General features: G+C 37.0%; 2 protein-coding genes across 4 annotated transcripts in view; one reads left to right on the top strand and one right to left on the bottom strand.

Annotated features, from left to right (window-relative positions):
• LOC128865338 (nitric oxide synthase) overlaps positions 1 to 26,465 on the top strand; it is a 189,876-nt gene that overhangs the window by 54,003 nt on the left and 109,408 nt on the right. The window contains exons 4-6 of the mRNA XM_054105556.1: positions 5,532 to 5,623; positions 23,410 to 23,551; positions 26,248 to 26,387. Of these exons, the coding sequence (XP_053961531.1) occupies positions 5,532 to 5,623; positions 23,410 to 23,551; positions 26,248 to 26,387 (374 nt within the window). The remainder of the gene's footprint in view (positions 1 to 5,531; positions 5,624 to 23,409; positions 23,552 to 26,247; positions 26,388 to 26,465) is intronic.
• LOC128865339 (lipase 3-like) lies at positions 11,622 to 18,477 on the bottom strand. 3 transcript variants are annotated; one of them, XM_054105557.1, is made up of 6 exons: positions 17,947 to 18,207; positions 14,894 to 15,158; positions 14,659 to 14,836; positions 14,385 to 14,596; positions 14,042 to 14,320; positions 11,622 to 13,980 (listed from the first exon to the last, which is right to left on the bottom strand). In XM_054105557.1, the coding sequence occupies exons 1-6, from the start codon at positions 17,970 to 17,972 to the stop codon at positions 13,600 to 13,602; spliced, it is 1,341 nt and encodes a 446-aa protein (XP_053961532.1). In that variant the 5' UTR covers positions 17,973 to 18,207; the 3' UTR covers positions 11,622 to 13,599. The 3 variants fall into 3 exon arrangements, with proteins under 3 accessions (XP_053961532.1, XP_053961535.1, XP_053961534.1); XM_054105560.1 differs by lacking the exon at positions 17,947 to 18,207 and adding an exon at positions 18,265 to 18,477 and having other exon boundaries at positions 11,623 to 13,980; XM_054105559.1 differs by lacking the exon at positions 17,947 to 18,207 and adding an exon at positions 18,265 to 18,477 and having other exon boundaries at positions 11,623 to 13,980; positions 14,894 to 15,155.

Here is a 26,465-nt window from a genome sequence, read left to right as displayed (position 1 = left end):
CCCTAGCTGGTGCTGGACATTCACATAAGTAGTCTAGAAAAACTTTCATTCACCCCTTCCGCTTGACAGCTTCTGCAGATGGGATTGAAGTTCTGAGGTTGAAGCTGGCTGCATGATCCCCTACTTTCCAATGACCTGTAAGAGTTGCAGTGATGCGTGAGGTGTTTGGCCGAGAACATCCTAACAGGTGATTCGTCCTTTGGATTTTGTACGACGACCATGTGTGTTTTGTTGTAATACATGTAGTTAATTGCTTCCATCTTCTTTCGGCTAAAGCATGATAGTAAGAAGCAATGGATGCTTTTATTGTGTTCAGTGGGGTGGAGACTGCCACCGCCTCTGCTATGTCTATTGTCGAACCTTTTCTTCCTAGCTCATCTGCCATCTCATTACCCTCTATATTCCTGTGTCCAGGAACCAATATCAGAGTAATTTGAAGCCAATGACCAAACAGTTCTAGTTCCTCTCCGCATTGTGAAAATAGTTTGGATGAAATGGAGTTGGAGTCTAAGGCCTTGATAGCTGCTTGACTGTCTGAAAAGATAGCTACTCTCCCACCAACTTCTTTGTAGAGTTTTAGTGATTTACATTTTTCTTTGATCGCTAAAAGTTCTGCCTGAAGCATGCTGATTTGGATATGTTGAGCGGCACCAAACAGAGCCTACACCATCAGTGTAGATTTTAAGGTCGAATGTACCAATCACTTTGCTTTTCCTCTATTCCGCTCTCGGTGGAAAATGTACCGTAAAGTATTTCTTGAAGTTAAGGTGTGTCAATTGTCTCAAAATGTTTTCCACGGAGCAGCAACTAGAGCTTGGGAAACAGGAAAAAGTCACATGGAGCCATATCAGACGAATACAGTGCTTGCGGAACGATATTAACATTATTTTTGTTCAAATAATCGCGAACAAGACGTGATGTGTGAGCTGGTGCATTATCGTGATGCAAGAACCATGACTTATTGTCCCACAATTCCTTCCTTTTAAGACAAATGTTCTCGCGCAAACGCTTTAAAACGTCTAAATAATATTCAGCGTTAACCGATTTTGCGATTTGTGCGATTTTCAAGCACAACTTTCTTTACTTTTCCGATGTTTTCGTCGTTTACTGATGTTGCTGGACGACGTTCATGAGGCAAGTTTTCAACCGATGTACGGCCCTCTTTCAACGATTTGTACCACTGGAAAACACGTGCACGCGATAGAGCAGAGTCTCCATAGGTTGTCTGCAACATTTTTAAGGCGGCTGAAGCCGAAATTTTGTTGGAATAACAAAATTTCAAACAAATTCTTTGTTCAACTTGAATTTCCATCGTTAAATTCGAAGAACACACTCGAGCTTGACTTGTTTACAGTAGCACAGAAAACAAACTATGTGACATATCACGCTGAAATTTGCCATGTAAGCTTATAACAGTCCTACCAAAAAACAAAAAATTTATTTTTGCCATGTGTCATCCGCGGACCGTTTTATTGATAACGTCTCGTTCATATTTGAGCAGAAGGGAAGTCTATTGGTAATAGATGTGTTAGTACATTAAGCGCTTCAGTAGGACTGGTGCTAAGCATTCCTGAGGTTAAGATACATGCTGTTCTTTGTATCTTGTTCAGCTTGGTTTGGTTGTATTTCTTTTCTGTTGTGGGCCCCCAGACTAGTGCCGCATATGTTAGTATTGGCCTTACAATGGCAGTGTGGGACCAATTGGATAGTTTGGTTGGATACCACATTTTTTACCCAACATTCTCTTACACGTGTAGAGTGCTATATTTGCTTTCTTTACCCTGTACTCTACGTTGGACTTCCAGCTGAGCATCATACTCATATATTTTCCTTCAGCTATCCTCATCTAGGGCAAATAATCCTAAAAACTGTTGCGAAATTCTCGCCTGAATAACTAAAAATAACCCGCTTCTAAAACACTTTTCGTCATTTTGGCATGAAATATCCCACTATAGTATATAAATTATGATTGGATATGGGCCAATGCAATACAAAAGCCAAATAACTGTTGGTAAACCAAATATGCTTTGCCTTGTCAGCCTTGAAAGTAGCTGAATTGTAACTACCAAAGTAAGAGAAAACTGCTCTTGAACTTACACATATACAGTGGTGGACAAAAACTAAGAACATATGAAAAACAAAATTTGCTAATTTTTTGTTCGTTATTTTCGCAATAGAAAGTATTTTATTTGTAGTGAAAAAATGTATACTTGCCCTAACCACTATTGATTCGTACGCCTACGATTTCTTCTCATACTTGTATATTTAATGTTAAAAGAGGTAAAAATATTTTTAATAGAGTGAGAATATTTCCATTGTAGCGATTTTACAAATAAGGAGTTTTACTTTTATTTACATAGCCATTAAATATTTTTTTAATTAAACTATTTCTTATTAGATTGTAAAAATATTAGTTTTGGAATCATTTGTGACACCTTCTTTTCTTTTTTATGAGCTCTTGAGACCTGTTATTCCATAAATGAACTCAGTCTCAGCTGCAGTTTTGGGTTGCTGCATTTTAATGATGGGTCAAAGGATTTCGATATGATTTACGTCGGGGCTATTTCCAAGCAAATTTGTTATAAAAATACAGACTTGCGCTAACAATAATTTGCATAAAAAAAGTATTTTTTATTACTATTATTTTTTGGTTATCAAAAAACTTAATAATAAGATATGAAAAATACTTACGTACCAGTTCGCTGAGATGACACGGCACAGAATTTTCATGAGAAAGGAGTCATCTGCGCGAGAATTTAATTATTCAATTGAAAGAATTATGTACCATGGGTCCAATAGCCTGATAAGCAAGTATAAATTAGGTATAATAAAACAAATTCTGCTGCTCATAAGCCCCATTTTTAAGTTTCAATAGTAGTGTAAGATTTCTCATTTTACCACCTTCGGTCATATTTTGTTAGTAACGGGTGTGCAGTTTTCAATTCATTCATTCCTTTCATTCAATTCATTCATTTCATTCAATTCATTCATTTCATTTAATTCATTTAATCAGTTTTGGTATAAAATTGTGCCAGTTTTAAGCGGTTCAAAATTCGCGTTAAGTTTTGACCTTTTTTTATATACATATATTTTCTTCCATATAACGACTGCTGAATAGAAGTACTTTTATATGGAGAAAATGCTCAATACTACTGCTACTTCACAGTTGCAATTTATTAGAGAACAATTCAAAGGACTATAAAACTGCTTAGTTCAAAAATGTTCATTAAATTGTTTTTTTAAGATTTGCACACAGTTTGAAACTTTGAGTTACATGTCTTTAGTGTGGTGGTGATGATGGATTTGTTGTCTGAGTGACACAGCTCTAAGATCAAAATTAGCACAAAAGATGCAAAGATATTTATGCAAAACTTGTAGAGCCGCTGTTTTTTATTAGTTAAATCATCGCGATTTGACTATGAATCTGCCTATGTTGTCTATTTTCTTTCCTGAAATTTTTTTCCATAGATAATTACCCCAGCGTTCTCTGCCGAAGATCATCTGGACACAGATAGTGGGAGACTATTTCCTTAGTTTCTTATTGATTGCAGCTTCTATATCTATCGTTGTACGGCCACCCTATCTTCCTGGCATCGCCTCCCAAAGGTCAGTGGTCGGTTATTGTTGACGTAATTCTAAATATGTCTGCTCGTGACATTCTTAACAACTCGTCAGTTCTGCGCTTGTTGAAATCGGGCCACGTTTGTTTAGTTGTTTTACAGGTATCGGTGTCGGTCCATCTGTCAACGGCCTGCTTCTGGAATAGCGAGAAAATGTCATGCCCTGGGGACAATCTATTTCTACAGCTGGTTCCAAGCTAGACGATAAAGTTGGCTATGGAGTATTTTCGAAAGAATTAAGACTGGAACTATCCGTTCGACTACCAGACTACTGCAGCGTCTATCAGGCAGAGGTTCTAGCCATAAAAGAAGTAGCTACATACCTAAATATGCATGCCGTAACAAAGACGACTATAAATATATTCTCGGATAGCGAAGCGGCCATTAAACCAATGAATGCAGCTATACTAAGATCAAAGGTTGCACAGGAATGCCGAGCAGCCCTAAATGATATTAGCGTCGTATTCAAGGTCAGCCTTATTTGGGTTCCGGGACACAGAGATTTGAGGGAAACTGTAAAGCTGATGAGCTAGCCGGAAAAGGTACTGCTCTTCAACTGTTCCGTGATAAAAGTACCATTGGAATACCTTTTCCCACGAGTAAATTAAAAATAAAAAACAGCATTACCCAAGAGGCCAATAGGTCATGGGAAGAAGAAGATACATGCGTAACAGCCAGGCTACTATGGCCGCATATAAACCAGAAAAGGACAAAGGAATTGCTTAGCCTCTCAAGAGAAGATATCTCGAAGGTCGTAGCTTGTGTCACCGGCCACTGGCTATTTGGAAGGCATTCCTTGAGACTAGGAGTATTCCTCCATGAATATAGTAGAAGCTGTAGAGATGAGAAGGAGGAAGAAAGAGTAGAGCACTTCCTTTGCAATTGTTCAGCCTTAGCTTAAATCAGAGCAGGTTGTCTAGGTAAACACTTTTTCAATTCTCTTACAGAACTATCTGGCGCGAGGATTAGACCATTCCTGCGCTTCATAAGAACCTCAAAATGATTTCCCCAAAGTAAATAAACAAGGTTCCCGTGTCGCACAGTGGTATCACAATGGACCTGTGAGGTCTAAGTGAGTTGGTCATACGGACCGACTACGACCATAACCTAACCTAACCTAGTGGTGACTTTAAAGCTAATATGACTGATTGACTATCTGAAAAAAATGCATATTTCCGAAAGCTGTTGTGGATGATTTCTAATAATCCTGCAAGTTTTCTTATCCTGAGAACTTCTGAGAATATACACCCTATATATTGTTAACATTTTTTTGTCCACCACTGTGCATTCAAGCATGTATGTGGACATACCATACATACATATACATATATACATATGTAGTACTGCTGCTGGTGCTCCTGGTGTTTTCGGTCAATGATGTAAAACAAAAGTTGCTTTGAGGTTTGTGGGTTAAATTTACTATAGCACCGTTGGTGTCTGGAAAATTGAATTACGGCGCAATGAAATGAGATAAAAATAGTTGACCTTCAAGTAAGGCGTTCGAAAAGTATTCGTAAGAACAAATGAAGAAGAGAATGTGGCTAAAAAATAGCAAATGAAATATGCAGCAGAAAATATAAAAAAATTTACTTACATTTGCATATTACTTCCATAACGTTGCTTTATGTTAAAAAAAGATGCTACTTTATGTTACAAAAAAAAATAATCGAAATCAAAATATGCTTTTATTTTATTAATATAGTTTTTCCGCCTTACGCTCTATTCTACCTATTTCACCACTCTCATATCTCTGAATTGAATATGAAATGCTAATATTCTTGATTACACTCCAAGAATTGTCCAGTTCAGTTTCTATGCACATTCCTCTGAGATTCCGCTCCACTTAGTTGCGCCTTATTTGTTATTTTTATTTCGTACTTTGTAATACATTTTTCTATTTGTTTATTTCAGGTATTCGATTGTCGTTATGTCACCACAACGAGCGGCATGTTCGAAGCCATTTGCAATCACATCAAATATGCGACCAACAAAGGGAATCTCAGGTGAGCTGCTTTTCAAAATAGATAAATATTATTATTTTTTTGTTTGATTTCATTTGGCTTTGCATTCAATATGCACACAATAGTCTGCGCGATGCTTGTGGAATTTAAAGCTTATCCGACTAGTCAGCTTTTGTTATCTTTATAGGGCTTTATCGGGATTTTGTTTGGCTTTAGTAGAATTTGTTGGGCGTGGATTATGACTTTCGCACTTGCATGGCTTTAATGCGAAATTTTGAGGGTGAAATTTCGCTGTGCGTATTATTTGCAAGAATTAAAAATATTTGATTTTATAGTAAGTTAACGTTGAGAGCTCTTTTCTTAGGAGCTTTGAGTTGCATACAGTTGCGGACAAATAAATCGGGATATTTAAAAATTTGCTGCACCACATTTTACTTGCTTATGTTGCTTTCTACATAATGTCTTGCGACTGTGCCTACTACCAATCGATTCTAAGCTGATGGCAGAAACGATTAAGTTGTATCATCGACTTCCGGCCAGTTTTGTCTACTTTATTTGACAGATAGATTTCGTAGTCGATCTACATTTTTGTTCACATAATAAATTAGCCTTATATTTTTGCAATACAATACAATACATATATATATATATATATATAATTGGCGCGTACACCCTTTTTGGGTGGGACCGAGCTCCTCCTCCTATTTGTGGTGTGCGTCTTGATGTTGTTCGACAAATGGAGGGGCCTGCAGTTTCAAGCCGACTCCGAATGGCAGATATTTTTTATGAGGAGCTTTTCCGTGGCAGAAACACACTCGGAGGTTTGCCATTGCCTGCCGAGGGGCGACCGCTATTGGAAAAAAATTTCATTTTGATGTTTCACCGAGATTCAAACCTACGATCTCTCTGTGAATTCCAAATGGTAGTCACGCACCAACCCATTCGGCTACGTTAGCCGACTCTTTTTCACGAAAACCTTTTGACGTGATAACGTCTTATAATTCGATTTAACAGGCTGCAAGCACGAAAAAATGTGTCGTTACCTTGCTCGTTAGTGTTACCTTGCTCATATGTAGTTACCTTGCTCATTAGTGTTACCTTGCTCTTTAGTGTTACCTTGGTCTTTAGTGTTACCTTGCTCATTAGTGTTACCTTGCTCTTTAGTGTTACCTTGCTCATATGTAGTTACCTTGCTCATTAGTGTTACCTTGCTCTTTAGTGTTACCTTGCTCATTAGTGTTACCTTGCTCTTTAGTGTTACCTTGCTCATTAGTGTTACCTTGCTCATTAGTGTTACCTTGCTCATTGCATTGAATGAATTGCAAATTCTTTCACCATTCGAAAGCTACATCCTCCACGAGTAACATGGACTATATTTTATTTTGGAAATAGGGCTCGAGATATAGGTCAAAACGTGGACCCGGGTAACCTTCGGATGTGTATGTACAATATGGGTATCAAATGGAAGCTGTTGGTGAATGCTTTAGTCCAGAGTATTTTTCATGCCGCTCCGTGACTAAGGTCTCGAGATAGAGACCAAAACGTGGACCCTAGAATGTGTTTGTACAATATGGATATCAAATTGAAGCTGTTGATGAATGCTTTAGTACAGAGTATTTTTCATGCCGCTCCGTGACTGGGGTCTCGAGATATAGGTCAAAACGTGGACCCGGGTAACCTTTGGCTGTGTATGTACAATATGGGTATCAAATGAAAGCTGTTGATAAGTGCTTTATTACGGGGTAATTTTCATACCTATTGATGACTAGGGTCTGGAAATATATGGCAAAACGTGGACCCGCCGTGTCTTTGCACCGAATTAAACCAAACTTACACACATTGTTAAGGAGGTATTGAAGATGGTTTCCGTATAGTTTGGATACCTATTGGTAGACAGGGTCTCGAGATATAGGTCAAAACGTGGACCCGGGTAACCTTCGGATGTGTATGTACAATATGGGTATCAAATGGAAGCTGTTGGTGAATGCTTTAGTTCAGAGTATTTCCATCCGCTCCGTGACTAGGGTCTCGAGATAGAGACCAAAACGTGGACCCTAGAATGTGTTTGTACAATATGGATATCAAATGAAAGCTGTTGATAAGTGCTTTAATACGGGGTAATTTTCATACCTATTGATGACTAGGGTCTCGAAATATATGCCAAAACGTGGACCCGCCGTGTCTTTGAATCGAATTAAACCAAACTTACACACATTGTTAAGTAGGTATTGAAGATGATTTCCGTATAGTTTGAATACCTATTGGTAGATAGGGTCTCAAGATATAGGTCAAAACGTTGACCCGGGTAACCTTCGGACGTGTATGTACAATATGGGTATCAAATGAAAGCTGTTGGTACAGAGTATTTTTCATGCCGCTCCGTGACTGGGGTCTCGAGATATAGGTCAAAACGTTGACCCGGGTAACCTTTGGTTGTGTATGTACAATATGGGTATCAAATGAAAGCTGTTGATAAGTGCTTTAATACGGGGTAATTTGTTATGTTATGTTATGTTATGTTATGTTATGCTATGTTATGTTATGTTATGTTATGTTATGTTATGTTATGTTATGTTATGTTATGTTATGTTATGTTATGTTATATTATGTTATGTTATGTTATGTTATGTTATGTTATGTTATGTTATGTTATGTTATGTTATGTTATGTTACGTTATGTTATGTTATGTTATGTTATGTTATGTTATGTTACGTTATGTTATGTTATGTTATGTTATGTTAAAGTATATTATGTTATGTTAATGTTAACTCATTCTCTATATCCATACAAAATATCTATCAAACAAATAAAATTAAAATTTTCTTTTGAAAAATGCAACCATTCAATCAGTATTTTCTTATGACGTTATCACGTTAAACTATCGTCAGTAAACCGGCTTTACAGACAACCTCTTTTTTTTTTGGTAATCTTTTTTTCCTTGCATAACAAAATTAAATTTCCAAACTTTCTATAAAATTCACAAAAATTTAAGATAATTGCCATCATCACTTTCAACTTCCAAGTATGCAGTTTTGTAGCCCAATTTTAATTTATTAAGTTTAAGTTTGAAGTCGCTCAAAAATAGCGTTGATTTTTGTAATGTTTTTTTTCTTGCATATGATTTTGAATATTTTTTTTTACAATATATAAAACTAAGATTTAATAGAATTCCCGGTCATATGAACATACGAGTTAATGAGATAGTTTATGAGCTAGCTAGAAAAGGTTCGACACAAGATATAGGAGAGGCGATGGCAGTCTCCACCCACTCAACACAATAAAAGCATCCATTGCTTCACACTATCATGCGTTAGTCGAAGGAAGGTGGAAGCAATTAACTACATGTATTACAAAAAATATATGGCCGTCGTACAAAATCCAAAGGACGAATCAAATGTTAGGATATTCTCGACCAAACATTTCACGCATCACTGCAACCCTTACAGGTGATTGGAAGGTAGGGAATCGTGCAGCCAGCTTCAATCTCTCCTTCAATCGGATCTGCAGAAGCTGTCAAGCGGAAAGTCTTTTCCACGACTTATGTGAATGTCCAGGGCACGACTTCGCCTTTTCGGTAAGGCTTTCTTACAGCAAATTCAAGAGATCTCAGACAACGAGAAAAATAATTTGCTGCTACACTTGACCTCACTAAATAGATCTGACTTAAAAGAAAATAAAGACATCATCCCACGAGGATAATGGTAGTAAAACGGTGCTGCTCGCTAATTAGGATTATTTCACTAGAAATACTCAACCATTTCAACATCAGCAACACGATTTAATAGACTATAAAACTGCATACAGAGAAGTTTTCTAAATATTCTGATTTAAGATTTTAAAATTTTGATAACAACTTTTGTGAAATTTGAAAAGAGTTTGGAAATTTTATAAGAAATTATCGAAAAAAAAATTAGCATGCAAAATATTGCGAAGACTGTAAGGAGGTAAAGTGCTTTAATTATGTGAGCACAAGCGCACATACAGGAAGATCATGGTGCGCCTACTTTCTGCTTAAAAGTAATTCTGCTCCTTTCATTGCTTATCCGCAGCGCAGTTGAGTAGAAATTGTTAGAGTAAGTGCCACTACTTATTCTCTGTATAAGCCAAGAGCCACCTTTGAAGTAGTCATGGACCACGAGTTTAACTCCGTGACACCATCCCATTCGTTCCACTCTGTCTCACTTGCGACAAACGTTTGCCAAATTAGCACAGTGTAGTAATTGTGTCTAATGGCTGTAGGGTTCTAGTTACATTGCAACAAGTCTTAAGTTTGCCGGAGAGATTTACTGGAAGAAGTTATAATCAGAGATGTTGAGTTTATGTAATTGAGATTTTTGCCTAAAATTATTATCTTCCGTATGCTGAAGTTGCTGAATTATTTCAGCAAACACTTTGCCGATGCTCACTGCGAAATGTCCAGGAGCATGATTGAAGATGAGTTGGCCAATAAACTAGAACAAATATTACAATTTAATGAGAAAGTTAGGCTTAGAGAAATACTGTGAATCCGTAATAGATCTTTCAGCTCGCAGTGCATAACTCTCATCTTACCATTAGGGTTTGTACAGGCTGTGCCATCTTTTATGTCGGTATGTAAACGCTGAGTAACTTTGTCATTTACCAACCGATCGACTTAAACGTATGTACATGTTTTCGATACTCAATTCAGTACAATTTCAACCATGGTTCGCTTTACACCGAAACAATGCGCTGAAATAGGCTATGTTCAGAAACGCATTATAATGCGCAGTACTTGCAGCGCTGGCAGCACTGTCAATGTGACAATTCATGCAACTGATAGATTTGTTGAAAAATTGCAAATAGATTTGTTGCATTTATGAACGCGCTGTGCAGTAAAATGGAATTGTTACTAAGTTTGGTCATGGACGATGTATGTGAGGAAAAAACCGATAGTCTTTTATTAAATTTAAGAAAAAAAAACCATATCTTGTCAAAAGTTTAATATCAGTCGGACTCTGAGCAGTAATTTTATCTCCGATGTACTAAAGTAATCACTAAAACCAAGAAAAGTATAATAAAATAAAGTTTAAATATCGCATTTTTCATCAATTTTTGTATTAAAAGCTAAAATAAATAATTAAATACCCACTTTTCATCAGACATTGTACTAGCGTATTTATTGGCAGTGTGAAAATTTTTGCTGCAAATAATGCACGACTTTTGATACAAAAATGACGTTTAAGAACGCGTTGCGTTTGCAGTACTGCCATATTTGCATTTTTGAACGCACTGCTCACTCTGAAATGGTATGTTGCGCATTATAATGCATTGTTGAACATACCCATAGTTATGCTATACTTGTATATCGAAAATAGTGGTTCTATTGTTCTAACTCAACTCGCATATCGCAAAAAGCATCGCGGCAAACAGGCACCGCCTGACAATACTATTCGTCGTTTGGTGTCGAATTTTTTTGAGTACGGGACAGTAGGAGATCGTCAATATGCCGTTCATCAACGACCAAGACGCCCCAATGAACTTGTTTAAGCAGTGAGGAAACCACAATGCGGCGCATTTTAAAAGATGATTTAAATTTGTTTCCGTATAAAGTGCAATTGACACAAAGAATATTGCCGACAAACCATTCACGCCGCTTGGAATAAGGCCGAACAATTGCTCGAATGGTTGTCACTGAACCCAATTTTTGGAAGCAAATTTTAATGACCGACGGTGCGCCATGCCGCACTGCGGATGCAACAATTGAATTTCTGCAACGAAAATTCCCGGGACGTCTAATGTCAAAAAGAGGCGACATCGACTGGCACCCCAGGCCACCGGACTTAACCCCCCCTGACTTAGTTTTGTGGGGTAATCTAAAAAGTAAGGTTAAGCCAACAAGCCGCAGACTATTGACCAGCTTAAGGCAAATATTCGTGCCAAAATCGACGCTATAAAACCCGAAATGCTTGACAAGGGGAGGACAAACGCAGAAAAAAGATCGCAGTTTGTGATTGCTAATAAAGGTGGCCAACCCTTTTGATTGATATTGTATTCAAAAAATAGCAAAAATATCTCACTTGTACAAATCAGTTGTTGTTTTTTTTAAGTTATTTAATGTTTTCATACCGACATAAAAGATGACGCACCCTGTATTTTGCACCAGTACTAAATTGCACTATCACTAATTTTTTAGTAATACTTAAAATAAGAGTTTCATTATCAGTATCTCCCAGTGTTTTAATTATCCGCTTATTGCATTAATTATTTAGTACACTCTATCCAACCCTGCTCCACATACATGTTATAGGTTCGGTTAGGTTACGGTGCTTGCCATTCTCCATAAGGGTGTAGAGGTGGCCCACTCAGGTCAAGATACTTAAATCTAGATGATTACATAGGCCTAGAGTCCACTTAGACTTGCTGGCTTCGTGTGATATCACTAGTTTGGACTCAAGTTCGCCCTCTAATTTTCAATGCGATGATATTACTTCGTCCCTCGTATAAACAGTAAAATACTGTTGATTGCTGGTGATTCCAAGTCTGTTAAACATCCAAAGAAGTAAGAGTATGGCGCTAGTTGGGGCTCAGAAAATCCATACGTTACTGTAGAGAAGCAAATGCAGCCACAACGGTTTGGTGCGGTTTTTGGTCTGGCGGCATTATCGGGCCACTTATTTCGAAAATGAGCGAGGAGCCGCGGTTACAGTAAATGGCGAGCGTTACCGTGACATGTTCAACGAGTTGTTTCCAAAAATTGAAGAGGATGACATGGAGGACATTTGGTTTCAACAGGACGGTGCAACTTGTCACACTGCCAAAGTTATACTCGAACTTTTGACTACCGTTTTTGAAAACCGAATAATCAGCCGAAATTCCGATATCAATTGGCCGCCTCGGAGCTGTGATTTAAGCCCGTTGGACTATTTTTTGTAGGGAGCCGTTAAGGATAAATGCTATGCGAACCATCCAGAGACGATTGATGCTTTAAAACACGAAATCGAAGTTGCCATTCATGAAATTGGAGCCCAAAAAATCGAGTGTTTAAAAATTGGAGTAATCGAACGGCCTACTGTAAAGCCAGTCGTGACAGTCATTTGAACGTTATTATTTTTCATTCATAAATGACAATGTTCATTCTTCAAAATAAAAAAAAAGTTTGAAAAAATATTCATTAGTTTTTTTTTATAGCCGATTCAAAAAGCCAATTTTACATGGCCCACCCTATATAATCTTAAGAGAACATCCAATATGTTAGCCAAGCCTAGGGCTGACATGCGAGGTTCTTGTCGCAGTTATTTCTGGGTATTGATATCCACACTAGAGGGTGAGAGGTAGCAGAAACTGCGGCTGTGAAAATTAACAGGGAACAGCTGCGTACTTTCTGTGCAGTTACGCAGTTTTCTTGATTTTTGAAGGGATGGATGACAATTTTGGGAAGGATTGAATACAATTCTCTGCAGGTAATATCTAACCAAAGTCAATACAATTTTTCGAACTTTATTAACATTGCTGATTAGGTTAAATACGGTCCTCCAGGGGCTATGACATCAATACTCCTTCTCTATTTTGGCGGATAAGCGCCTGAAGAATTTATCTACTCGAAAATACCTTCGACCGCATTCGGCTTTAATTCGTGCGTTACTAAATTTTCTGTAAATGGCTTGTTGAGTAATTCTCAAAGAACTGGTTCTGGATTTTAAAACTTTTCTAGCTCATCCCTGAACTTTCTTTGTGCGTCACATAATTATTACAACATTTTCAAAGGGTAAAAACCATGTCGGACGTGTTATATCAGTTGGATCTTAACCAGCAGAAACTTCCATAAACATTACCTAATTTTTTTTTTAATAAAATTCTGAAGTAAAGTCTTCTACAAGTAAGTAAGTAATAAAGTAATACTTAATAATAAAATAAAAATAAATAACAAAATAATAATAAAATAATAATAACTAATAAAATAAAATAAACATCCCACGGCAGAATTTGTAGCATTTCTCATATATGAAATCGGGCCTTTTGACACTAAAAATGCTGAAACCTTGACAGCTGGATCATTTCATTGGAATCTCCGCAGCACCTCCATCATATTTCTATGCGCCAATTCGCGCGCCTTAAGACCCCACAACATAGACACATGATTCCATTGCTTGTCGGGAAACATATGATGCTCGACCACATTCGGCAGCTCTGCGATCAAAGCTTTCACATCAGCCACATTACTCAGTGGATCGTTTTGAGCGTAATAAAGCGCTACGGGCGCAGTTATCTTGTCTAGACGGTATGTTGGGGACTCTGCGGAACCATAACGTTCGATATTCCGCTGTTTACCATAATCGTATTGACAAAATCGGTTCGACCCTTTAAGTTGAAAGTAATGCCTCAATTGTTTAATGCTAGCACCGCTCGAACCATGCGCCGCAATTGCCGGCAAGCGTTCCTAGGGAGAAAGTGAAGAGAATTTGATTATTTTTTTCTCTCAAAGCTCAGATAAAACTTACTGGATTCCACATCTCATTGTGTTCACCCAAATATTCACACACAAATTTAATGAACCAGTTTTCGGTAGTTTTCGAACTAAAAAAGAATTTCCACGAGTCATTGCGCGGTAGGACCTCAAACGTCGCATCTTCGACGAGAACAGTGAATATGCGGAAAAGGAATTCAGCAGGCGTTTTCAAATTCGTCATGAAAGCAACGGGCGCTAGTGCGTTCATTAAGCTAATCTTTGCGTTGTACTCTGGGTGCTGAGAGGCCATAACGAAGAAAACTGTTGTGCCCTGCGAAAACGTACCAAGTTGGAAATTGCACCAATTGCTAAGATAAATAAATCGAAAATTTCACCTGCGAGTGCCCAAAGTAGGCTAATTGCCGCTGTTCCGTCTTGTGTAACACATAATCGATCATGGCGGGCAGATCGTTGCAGCCAATCTCATGCCAAGAGAAATCCCAAAAATCGGATTTCTTTGGTGATTTTTCAAGATGCTTGCGGGAGTAAAAATTACCGCGCGCATTGCCCAGCCACACATCATAGCCGTGATCGTGCAGGTAGTAGCCTGGTATAGAATTACTTAGAGGTGTTACACAATTTGCATTGAATTCATGCTTGATGCAGTACCTAGTCCATGTTTGGGTCCCTGTATAATCCAAGTGTCCGAACTATCGAAGAGACCATGCATTAGGAATACTGGCTTTCCTTGAGGTTGTGGCAATCGATGCAGCTGCAGGACGTACCCATCCGCGGTATGTACTGTGTGCTCTTCCACGGGATAGTTATATTTGCGCGCCATATCTGCCTAAAAACGTTTGTTTATATTGAAGTGCAAGTGAATTTGAAAATCATTAACACTTACAAAATCCAATGTGGCATCTTCAATTACGCTCTTCGAATAGTTTTTCTCCAGATAAGTGCTCGCCGTTCGGCAGATTGTAGCAGGGAGTTGTGTATTTTTCACTTGACGTTGAAGGCTTGCCGCTTTTTGTGATTGTTTTCTTGTGGGTGCTCCGTTGCAGAATAGTTTTGAAAAATTTCTTGCCTGTATTTGGCGGTAAATGTGAGGTAGAGCCCAGTTTCCTTTCGTTAGTAGACGAAACGTGGTGGTTGCCCGCATTTTTCTGCTATAATAAAAATAAATTGATTAGTGTATGTATGTCTTGATGATTATGTTTAAGTGTTTAGTTGTTTTTTCAACTCATTTCGCTATCAGAAAACTTTTTACTCTTTTGTGTATGCACTCTGATACTTTGTGAATTCTCACAGTTTGAAAGTTAATCGAAGAGCAATGTTTTTGCCGCGCCTAACGTCTAGGGACACGATATCGAATGTAAAGTGTCGATCATGTACTCATGAGTAGTATCAAAAGAAAAGCATCGTACTCATTAAAATATCGGAACTTAAGTATCGATATTGCAAGGTATCGAGTATTTATTTATTTGCGCCAAATCTATTTTTTAACATTATTTTTAAATATCCCACTCCTCCTCCGTACAATCCCCTAGGAACAGCAGCTTGTCAAGCCTTTTCGGTGAAAGTCGGTTGCGAGTTTTTGTCACAGTACTCCCAGCTTTAGAGAACAAACGTTGAGAGGGCACAGATGTCGCAGGAATTCCCAAATACTTCTTTGCCATATTGTATAGTTTTGGATATACCACTTTCATGTCATCCCATTGTTTTAAAGGGTCGATAGAGAGCGGCGAAACCTGGGCAGAAAGGTACCGACTTAATTCGACATTATTTGTAACGTTCATTGCAGAACATGATTTTTTATGCAGATTCTCTGTGTGCGCCAACTTCTTATAGTGACTCCAAAAATCGTATGCTGATTCTATGGAAGAATCAATTTCATTTTCACTCGAGTGAACACTTGAACTGGGTGTTATATATTGTCTTAGTAACTTAATTGATTTCGCACAAGCTAACTTGCCTTTAAAAGGGATATTTTTGAATCTCGGATCCAGTAAACAAGAAATTGAAATTAAGTAGTTTTCTTCAATGCATCCGAATCGGCGTTCTATTTGTTTAATCATTTCTTTTTTTACCGCATGTAGTACTGTCATATCATCGTAGTCCTCACCTACAGGCACATATACATCATTAATCTGCGCCTTCAGGCAATTCACAATCGGTATAATTTTGCTTATAGTCACATATCGTTCACCCGACAGCTCTTTGGTAACATATTCTAGTGGCTTCAAAATACTCATCAATGTTTTAATATTTTGAATTTCTAAAGCTGAGAGTGTGGGCGGTGCTTTAACATTCAACATTAAGACGTGATATACTATAGGCGTTAGCTCAATAAATCTCTGGAGTATATAATAAACGGAATTCCACCTTACATCCTTACATCCAAAATCAGTTTAAGAGGTTGAGAGCGAGCTTGCTTTTCTCGTAACGCATCGCTGGCAATTACACTGCTCTTGAAGTATTTTACAATGCCACACACTTTGCTTATTAATAAATTGAAGTCATTAACTGACATTGCAGATTCAGCGATGAGATTTAGTATATGGGCAAAGCAAGGCAAGTGATGGTTTTTCCCAAGAAAAAATGTTGTAGCTGCTGTTATGTTCGCGCCGTTGTCTGTGCTTGTACAAATTTCATTCAATTTTGCAGCTATGTATTCACCAGTATGCCTTTCATCAAGAGCAACGGTGGCTATGCAACGAGACATAAGACTATCATTATGCAAAAAATGAGCAGTAACTCCTAAATAACTGGTAACAGTCATCATCTCGGTCCAAACATCACATGTTAGTGCCACGTGAGCTACATTTTCAAATGTGCTTTGAATTTTAGAATGCATTATATTATAAAAATCATCCAATTGAGCTTTTAGCGTATCAACGCTTGGAATTTTAAATGATGGGCAGGCTTTCTTCATCAATTTGTTAAATCCACGCCCTTTTACGATATCAAATGGTCTTTTGTCGACGCAAATAAAGTAAAGCAACAACTTGCAGAGTTTTGAATGATCTTTTCCGCCATCCGAATACGAAAATTTGCGTTCCATTGATTGTGTAATGGACAGTTGCCTTTTTTTTTATGTGACTCACATATATTTTCCGCATAGATGTCATTTTCGGCATCAAGTGGTGTTTTATATGAGCTTTTACAATGTTTTCCAAAGCAGATTTTTTTTTATAAAATTGTTGATGGTTGCGGCTCAGTTTCATGTCTTGATGGACTCAGCAGATCAAGATCTCTTGATAAAGTGGTTTGTTGTTTTCCAGTTAAAACATAACATAATTTGTTTTGTGCACATATGTACCATGAGGCAACAATATACATACATCGCATCGGGGTGGCTCTTTATATGCTTATGCATGTTTGAAGTGTTTCCTGATGATTTGATAGTTTTGAAGCAAGTCTTGCACCTCACCTCGTCGTCGGATAGTTTGGTAAAATATCCCCAAATATTGCTTCGGCTTGGCGGCATTCTTCTAACGACACAAATTTCAATAAAGTTCACATTATAATAGCTTTAATACTTACTTTAACTTTAAATCAAATTTACTTAAATGATAATTCACTTTTTCCTGCCGTTTATGAAGTGGCGTCGCAAATTGAGTGGCGTGGTTTACGTACTTCCGCGGAATTTGTTTACTCGATACCGCTCTAGAGATACTTGTTAAGTACAAATATCGAAACAAAAGTATCAAGTATAAAATATCGGTATCAATAACGAATATACTCGATACCAATAAGTATCGATATTTTTTTCGTGTCCCTACTAACGTCACCTCAAAGTTATATGGGCATTTCGAACGCTCTCTCAAATAGCGACATACGCGTACGTGCACAAGCACTCCACGCTCGTGATACTTCAATTTCCGAAATGTAAATAAATATGCGGGGAAAACACATTTCTTTTTCGCAGCTTCACTTGCGCAAAATGAGCGTTACCTCAATATTTTCTTGCATTTTTTCATAACCCTCGGAGTTAGTTAGATAACGGAATATATTAGCAACCACTTTTATGTAATTTTGTATCCATAAATGTACGCTCTTTGTTAGGTGTTTGGCTAAGCTTTATCTTCAATTTGCGGCATGCGCTGTGATATTCCACAAAGGGAAGGGCGCTGCAGTTTTCAAGTTTTATGGTTTTATGAGCCTTTTTTTCATGACAAAAATGCACTCAGAGGAACTCCTTTGTTGAACGGAAAACACTATAAGAAACACAACAACAAAAAATCGTTCTATCATTTGATGGTGGCAACGGACCTGTGTCTACGCCGATGGTAATAACGGCCAGAAGAACCAGAGCGCTTCGGCTGTCAATTTGTTTAATCAAAACAACTTTTTTATGACTAAGCACTTAACTTTTTTTTCACAATCACTTATCAGTGATACTAATTTGTATTTGTATTTATAAATATTATTAATTTTGGGAATGGCTGCGCGAACTTGCAAAGCGATCAGTTGTTAAATCAGCTGGGCACTGAATGATCATTACTGGTGCTGTCAACATGCGAAAGCTTTACATAAAACTTGGCAGCACTGATAAAGCTAAATGTCAGCCAGCTGGCACTTGCAGATGACTTCAAAGCTACTCGCTGACATTGGCACACAATAATGAAAAGCCAACTGGTGAAGTATGGACATCAAGACACACTAAATTCAGTATTTGAAATGTGGGATAAGTTATGTTCAAAAATAAGTTGTATTTAAATACAAAACAAGTCACAGTGTCCGTCTTTGGCTTCTCATGTGATGAGAATTGAGTAATTATTTAATAAAAATTATTAATTAATTATTTATTGAGCAATTAGTGGAGAAAATTACGTTTTTGCTTATGAACATGACAGCAAACGTTCCTTAGCTACCGAGACAAGCCAACCATTTAGCTTGTTAACGATAACTTTTAAAAGTTTATTTTATTAAATTTTATTACAAAAAATTATTCTTCAAAAATATTTATTATATTTATTGAAAATATGGCATATAAATTTAAGACATACGACTGTGAGGTCGCCTAACGTATAGTAAATTGGTGCGAAAGCACGTTTTTGTAGTTGGGGCCATTAGAAAAGGAGTGAGGAAAATACATATTTATATTGGACACTTTTGACCTGATTTACAGAACTCTGATGACTTTGTTTTTTAAACTTGCTGATATTAAAAAACCTTGAAAGCATACAAGGCATTAAGGTCAAAGTGCACACCTCCTCCCATTCATTCATTGAGATACCTCAACTGTTATCTCGACAGCACTATCATAAAAAAGGTGGATGACTAGCAGATGGACAAATAAATGGACAATCTGCTTTTGGTATGCCGGATAAAGTCTGGAGATTGGCGCACATATCCCGATGTACGATGCTGCGGATTTTCGACGCAAACATAAAATCGGAGGTGCTATATGTTTGTGAGACGCGCAACTTTTTTTAATCATTGCCTACGCAAAATCATGCGCTAGAATCCTAAAAGCATAAGTAACACTAACCGATGAGCTATTACTAAACAAATACCCATCTTCCTCAATGTACGTCGTCGCAAATGGAAGTGAATCGGCCATATACTCGGTACATCCTTGAACGACATCACAAGAGCTGCGTTTTATTTGAATGCCCTAGGGAGTTGCAGCGCGGTTGGCCATCCAACATCTGAGGGCGACAAGTCGATGCAGAAGCGCAGAAAGCATGCTATTCGTGGAGACAAATAAAATTTCTAGCTTCAAAAAATTAATCTGTTTGTTGAGACCCTATGTTTCACCTAGGAACCATACCTATATAGACATATATATATATATGTACTGGATACAAAATGGCGAATTGATCTTTTCTCTTTGAGGAGAAGAAGTAATGCTGGAAATTGCGCTCCACAAATGTCAAACTTTAAAAGAGATTAGGAGATAACCTACAGATATAAAGGGTGGGCTAAATAAGACCTACCAGTATGCCTACCAGTTTGCCTATCAGTATGTGCAGTTGCTCCATCTTGTTGAAACCACAAATTAGGAGACTGCTCCGCCATTGGCCGCAAAAGGTTTTCAATCAATGTTCTGTAAGAAGCTCCTGAAATCGATTCCGGCGTTTCATCCTCATTTTCGAAGAAATATGGACCGATAACTCTAGTGGCCATAACACCGCACCAAACAGTACATTTAGATGGGTGCAACTGACGTTGGTGTGTTGCCCTTGGATTTTCAGAGCCCCACAATCTACAGTTTTGTTTGTTGACATAACCATTTAAATGGAAATGCGCTTCATCCGACATCAAAACATTATTTAAAAAATCAATTTGTGTGGCTAATTGTGTAAAACGAATAGCGTATTGTAGTCGTTGTTGGTGGTCTTACGGTAGGGTTCCATAATAAATTTCCAACAATTCAATTATAACCCACAAAAAGAGGAAAACTAAATATGTCAAAAAATAAAAAAGGTAGTTGTGCTAAACATTTTTAGGCCCTACTAGGGATGCCAGTCCTGAGATCCCATATTTACGGTATACCGATTTTTTTTAAACCGAAAATCTCGGAATTAGTAATAATTTATTTAGTTTAGTTTTATATTTTTTAATTTAATTGTTGCAGGGATAAATTTATTTTAAAAAATTTCACATTAATCCCAATTACATACTTAGTTTTAGGCAAAAAAAAAATCAACTAAAAGTTTCTGATTTTTGTATATTACTTCTTTAGTTTGTTGAATAATAGGATTTGTCCAAGTCTGACAAATAACCATTCGTTTCTGCAATCACCCTCTCGTTTATATAAAATCTTTTTCCCAGTCTAGCGACTATTCCCATTAATTTTGCGCCCACAACTACTGAGGCGTGAACAGGTGCGTTGTCATGTTGGAAAAGGAAAATTACTTGACTTCCTTGATTCAAACGAAGGCCAAACACAAAGAAATGGGCGGATCTGGGTGTGTTCTTCCAAGAGATGCTACTAACTTAATATAACGCGTCAGAAATGTTTTCTCTCTGACTTTTCACGGACTTTTCTAACGACCCTCATATATGTATATGATTTGTTGCTCATATGCGAAGAGTTCTTATAGAGTTGAGTGATTTACAGTTGGATTGGTGACTCCGATTAACAGAATTTTTTGTTTTGCAAGTATTTTCCTGTGAATACTTTTGGTTTTGAAAGTCCAAGGGCGCTTTTGAAAATAATTATTTAAATTAAATTCCGATATACGTTGCATACCTTGTTGCAAAATTATAACTGCTCAATATCGAAAGTTTTACTATTTATTTATTTTTTGAATGCATTTTTTTCAAAAAATTACAGTTCGTTTACATTTGCATTTTGTACAAAATTAAAAAAAAAAATCGTTAAATTTTCGTCAAACTTTCAAATTTTTTAATCAGCAATATGGATACAATTTTGAAGTCGCTCAAAATGATCGTTGATTTTTGGTAATTTTTTTCCCTGAGGATATTGCCAATATGTTTATAATTTTGGTGCGGAGATAATGCATATCGGCTTAAATTTAAATAATTATTTTCAAAAGTGTCTTTGGCTTTTAATCTGACTGATCTCCTTAAATCCTTAATACCTTTTTATTTACAATTTTCACTAAAATTGATTAAATATCAAAACAAATCCTTTTTGTTCTTAAATTGTACCGAGTTAAAAAAAAAACAAATATTTCGGGACTAGTCTTGAAATTCCGGGACTGCAATTTATTTAATGTCAAAACAAAAATTTTTTTTTTAATAAAATTTTCAGTAAAATTTATTAACTGTCAAAACAAATCCTTTTTGTTATTGAATTGTAACGAATTTAAAAAAAAATATTTCGGGACTAGTCCTCAAATCCCGCGTCTGCAATTTGTTTAATGTCAAAACAAATATATTTTTTTTAATTTTCAGTAAAATTTATTAAATGTCAAAACAAATCTAGTTTTAACAAAATTTTACTGAATTGAAGAAAATATAGTTTCTATTTTTTTTCTAAATTTTACTGAATTGAAGAAAATAATATTTCGGTATTAACCCAATATCCAGAGTTTACAATTTAGTTAATTTAAAAAAAAACATAGTTTTTTTTTAATATTACTGCCATGAGGAAAATATTATTTCAGGCCCAGTCTCGAAATCCCGGGATTACAATTTATTCAATGCCAAAATAAATATAATTTTTTTTAAATTTTACTGAATTGAAGAAAATAATATTTTGGTATTAGTTCTGAAATTCCTGGGCTAAAATTTATTTGTTATCAAAAGAAGCCTAGACTCTGAATGACTGACTGAAATGAAGAAAATAATACCATATTTCGGTATTAGTTCTGAAATCCCGACATTACAATTTAGTTAATGTCAAAACCAAACTAGTTTTTTTTTAATTTTACTGAATTGAAGAAAATAATATTTCGGGACCGATCCCGAAATCGAGTGATTTTATTAAAATATCCAGATATTCAAGATACCAACCAACCAAACCACATTTCGTTGTCAATAATAAGTTGCGTGCCGCCTACTAGTGGATTTTTTCCTGTAAGCCTCTGTGCCAACTTTTAATGGCCTCTGCATAATAATTTACCTTTGCCTCTAATTTTACCCAAAATTAGTAGCTTTTAAATTTTCCATGATTTGGCAAATATGCGCTACTTTGAATTCTCAGCATTTTATTGTTGTAGTTATTTATTTCACAAAAGTTAGTTTAAGCAAAAAAAAAAATATTTTTGTATAGCCTAACAAAGGATTGCACCATTCCAGTTGTTTAATGTGGAGTTAAAAATAAAAAATTTCAATGCAGATTTAACAGCGCACCAGTAAAACTGTTGAGAGAAAAGTGGAGAGTAAAAAAGTAAAAACAATGAAAAATCAACAAAACGATTGACATTTGCATTTCTGGCCAAACAAATCGAAGTGAAAAGCAAACAAAAAGTAGCAATCAAATGAAACAGAAAAAAAAAAACAACAACTACACACATAAATGGCAACTGTGCAATCAATTTCGATTTAGCACTTTGTTGGCGACAAAATTGTTTTGAGGCGTTATTGAAAGTTGGGTTTCTAATCTGCATTATTATTTACTGTTAAATTGTAGCCCCTGAATGCTGGACACAGCAGAGCGCATATGTGGGTACATATGAGTGCACGACTAGATACAAACCTACATTGCACTGCGGACAATTTGCTGGTGACCTTTGGTGGCAGAACTTTATTTTCAATAAAACTTTCTGAACTTTTCCCACAACTATTATTATTTTTTTTTTAATTTTTGTTCTGTTTTCCATATATTTTTTATTGGTTTATTGCGCAATAGTAAGTTGTTTTTTATTGCGTGAAAATTTGTATTTGTATTTACTCAGATTCTCTTTTATCTACATTCCGCCATCCGCCTTATCGCATTTACAATGGATTTCCTACTTTGTGATTTTCAAATTTGTTTCATTTCTTTATTTTGGTTTGTAGATCGGCAATTACGATATTTCCGCAGCGCACAGATGGCCGCCACGATTATCGCATTTGGAACAGCCAACTCATTTCGTATGCTGGATATAAGCAGACCGATGGTAAAATCATTGGAGATCCTATGAATGCGGAATTTACTGAGGTGAGTACTGAGACTGTATATGTACACACATACATATACAATTATGTTTCTGTGAGATTGGGTTGTGCGGTAGAGGAAATTAGTGTAAGTATTGGCCCATATATTTTTTAAAGGCAGGCCACTGAAGCAGGGAAAGAAATTTTTATTGCTTTTATGATCGTGATTTTAGGTAAGGCGCAATTATTACAGGTGATACCACTAGACCAACAACAACGTCTCGTACATTATAATTTCAGGGCAAAAGAAAATAGATAGAGAATAGAAAATAAAAAGAGCGGGACGAACTGCATTGAATAGCCGACATGCAGTTGGAGTTAGAAGCATACGATGATGGTGCGAAGGAGTCGTTCCCTTTCGCCATTTCAATTTATGCTGGCGTCCTTATGTACATCGCGAAAGAAAAACAAAAATTAATCAGCTAATATCACCTTTTAATAGACTCGCCTTAGTCTAAGTTTGCTGTGAGATCCAAAGTATGTCCCAACGAAGCTCATTCAATCCACCTGCCGGCAAATCGAACCGAGAAGGTTTAAAAGAAGGTAAAACAGTTATTGTTATTGTTGTTAGATTAAGTTAGGTTGAATTGGGACACAATCAGGCTTTTTTGTTGTTGTAACAGCTTACTAAACCCTGTCAGTGTAATATAGTTAGTTAACGGTCGTCTTCATCTAGCTCATCTAACGGTAGGCCTTGATAAGAAACTTGCTGTTTCGACAGGTTGGGTCCAGAGGGAAGGGGGTGTTAGGTGAGTAGATTTGATGAGGCATGCGAAAAGGTGGTTAGTATCGTGCGGGGTGCCTTCACTTGCTTAACATGTGGGGGATGTCGATGTCAATTCTGGATAGGTAGGAGTTTAGTCTGCCACAGTTTTCAGAACGTAAATGTGCCAAAGTTTCGCGGGTCTCCCGGCGTTGTTGTTGAATGGTTGAGTATTTCTACTGAAATAATCCTAATTAGCGACCAGCACCGTTTTACTACCACTGTCCTCGTGTGATGATGTCTTTATTTTTTTTTTAAGTCAGATGCATTTAGTGAGGTCCAAGTATATCAGCAAATTATTTTTCTCGATGTCTGAGATCTGATTAATTTGCTGTAAGAAAGCCTTACCGAAAGAGCGAAGTCGTGCCCTGGCTAGTCTTGGACATTCACATAAGTAATAAAAAGGACATTCCTTCACCCCTTCAGCTTGACAGCTTCTGCAGATGAGATTGAAGGAGAGGTTGAAGCTCTTCATCATCTGAGGGTGGTGGTTGGACTCCGATTACGGCATTCGGAGGTCGGGAGCTTACGAAGGTGGTAAGTGTCTTCCGATGAATGTCATTGAGCGTTTGTCCAAACACTGTCCGGTCCAGTAGTTGTCGGTTAATTTTGTCTTGGATCTCGTCGGAATAGTGCCTGGGAGGCGGATCAGTTTCAAGCAGGTGTCTACAGGGCTGAAATCTACGGTAGCACCCGAGTAGAAACTGTTTACTGAGCCTTTTGTTGTGCTCCTTCACTAGGACCATCTGTGCCTCATTATGTACGTGTTGTAGGGGGTACATCAGGAGGTATTTCCATGGCAGCCAGGTTTTTCCCGACCAAGGGCTGCCAACTTATTAAACTAGCCCTGTTTAATGCACCTTACCTTACAAACTCAGGCTCATAGCACATTGCGATGCCGCATGGAGAACTTTTCCTTATCTTTCCTAAAACGAGAGTATACTTTCAAAAATTTTAGAAGATCTCTGATTGGCACAATACTGAGACCTTCTAATTCATTAAAAAATGTTCTACCTAAAATAGTGAATCTACATCTACGTAGAGCAGCATAAGGACAGGAGATCCGGAATCGTCTCTTAGTCTTCCTTATCTAGACAGCTTCTGCAGAAGTCATAAATTTGCATGCCCATTCGAGGGCACTTTCAGAAATGCGAAACTTATAATTCTAAGGTATTAGGACCCGTTTAAATTCTAGCAATCACAAATTTTTCATGATTCTAAACAGAGTTCGTTAATATAAATGAATAAAAAACCCACCTCCTACAATTACACCAAGTCATGCCACGACTGCCTACACGACATCCTAACGTGTACAGCTCACTTCAGTTTACATTAAATTCACAATCGTCCAAACGGACAGCTATCAATTTATGTTCCTGTCAAATGTGCACTAACACATACATACATATAAATATGTATACATACCTATATGTAGATTTCATGGCAACATACGAGTATTCATCTCAATGCTCTCCGATTGCGCTGCCATATTCCTGCCATTCCTAACAGCATCCACAGCCGCTGGTGTTTACTTAACGCATTAGTTGGACCAACAAAGAGATTTTAGTTATTTATTTAAATTTAGCATAAAGTCCCCTTAGGTGAAGACTCGAAAGTGGATAAGGAGAGGAGAAGAGAAGAGGAGAAAACAAGCGAACGAGCTACCGGCTGTTGTAGCTGGAAACAGACACACAGGCTGGGCTAAGCTGGCTGCTGCACTGATGAATTTAGTATTTTATATTTTTAAGCAATTTTTTCACGCTGACATTTTATTTGGCTTTTTGATTTATATGCGCACACATACATGCATATGCATTTAGAAGTCTTGCATATTTTATAGTTAATCGAGTCTTTTTATTGAATTTCGTTTTGCTAGCAAGATGATTTTGGTATTAAAGAAAATTTTTGAAAGTAATATCTCTGCATCGTCATTTTAGGTTTGCCTCAAATTGGGCTGGAAGGGCAAAGGTACTGAATGGGATATTTTGCCGTTAGTTGTGTCAGCAAATGGTCACGATCCGGACTATTTCGATTATCCACCGGAATTAATATTGGAAGTGCCGTTAAGTCATCCAAAGTAAGTTATTTATTAGGGCATATACAAAAAAAAAAAAAAAAAATGAAATAAAAAAAAAACACATTAAAACAAAAAAAA

This window comes from Anastrepha ludens, chromosome 5 (assembly GCF_028408465.1).
Source record: "Anastrepha ludens isolate Willacy chromosome 5, idAnaLude1.1, whole genome shotgun sequence".
Classification (NCBI taxonomy): domain Eukaryota; kingdom Metazoa; phylum Arthropoda; class Insecta; order Diptera; family Tephritidae; genus Anastrepha; species Anastrepha ludens.
This window is presented reverse-complemented; position numbering and strand designations above follow the sequence as displayed.

Coding starts and splice junctions, on each gene's coding strand:
- LOC128865339 (XM_054105557.1), bottom strand. CDS start 17,972: ATGAAAAAATGCAAGAAAATATTGAG. Junction 14,837..14,893: donor AAGATGCCACATTGGATTTT/GTAAGTGTTAAT, acceptor AAACGTTTTTAG/GCAGATATGGCGCGCAAATA. Junction 14,597..14,658: donor GGGACCCAAACATGGACTAG/GTACTGCATCAA, acceptor ATTCTATACCAG/GCTACTACCTGCACGATCAC.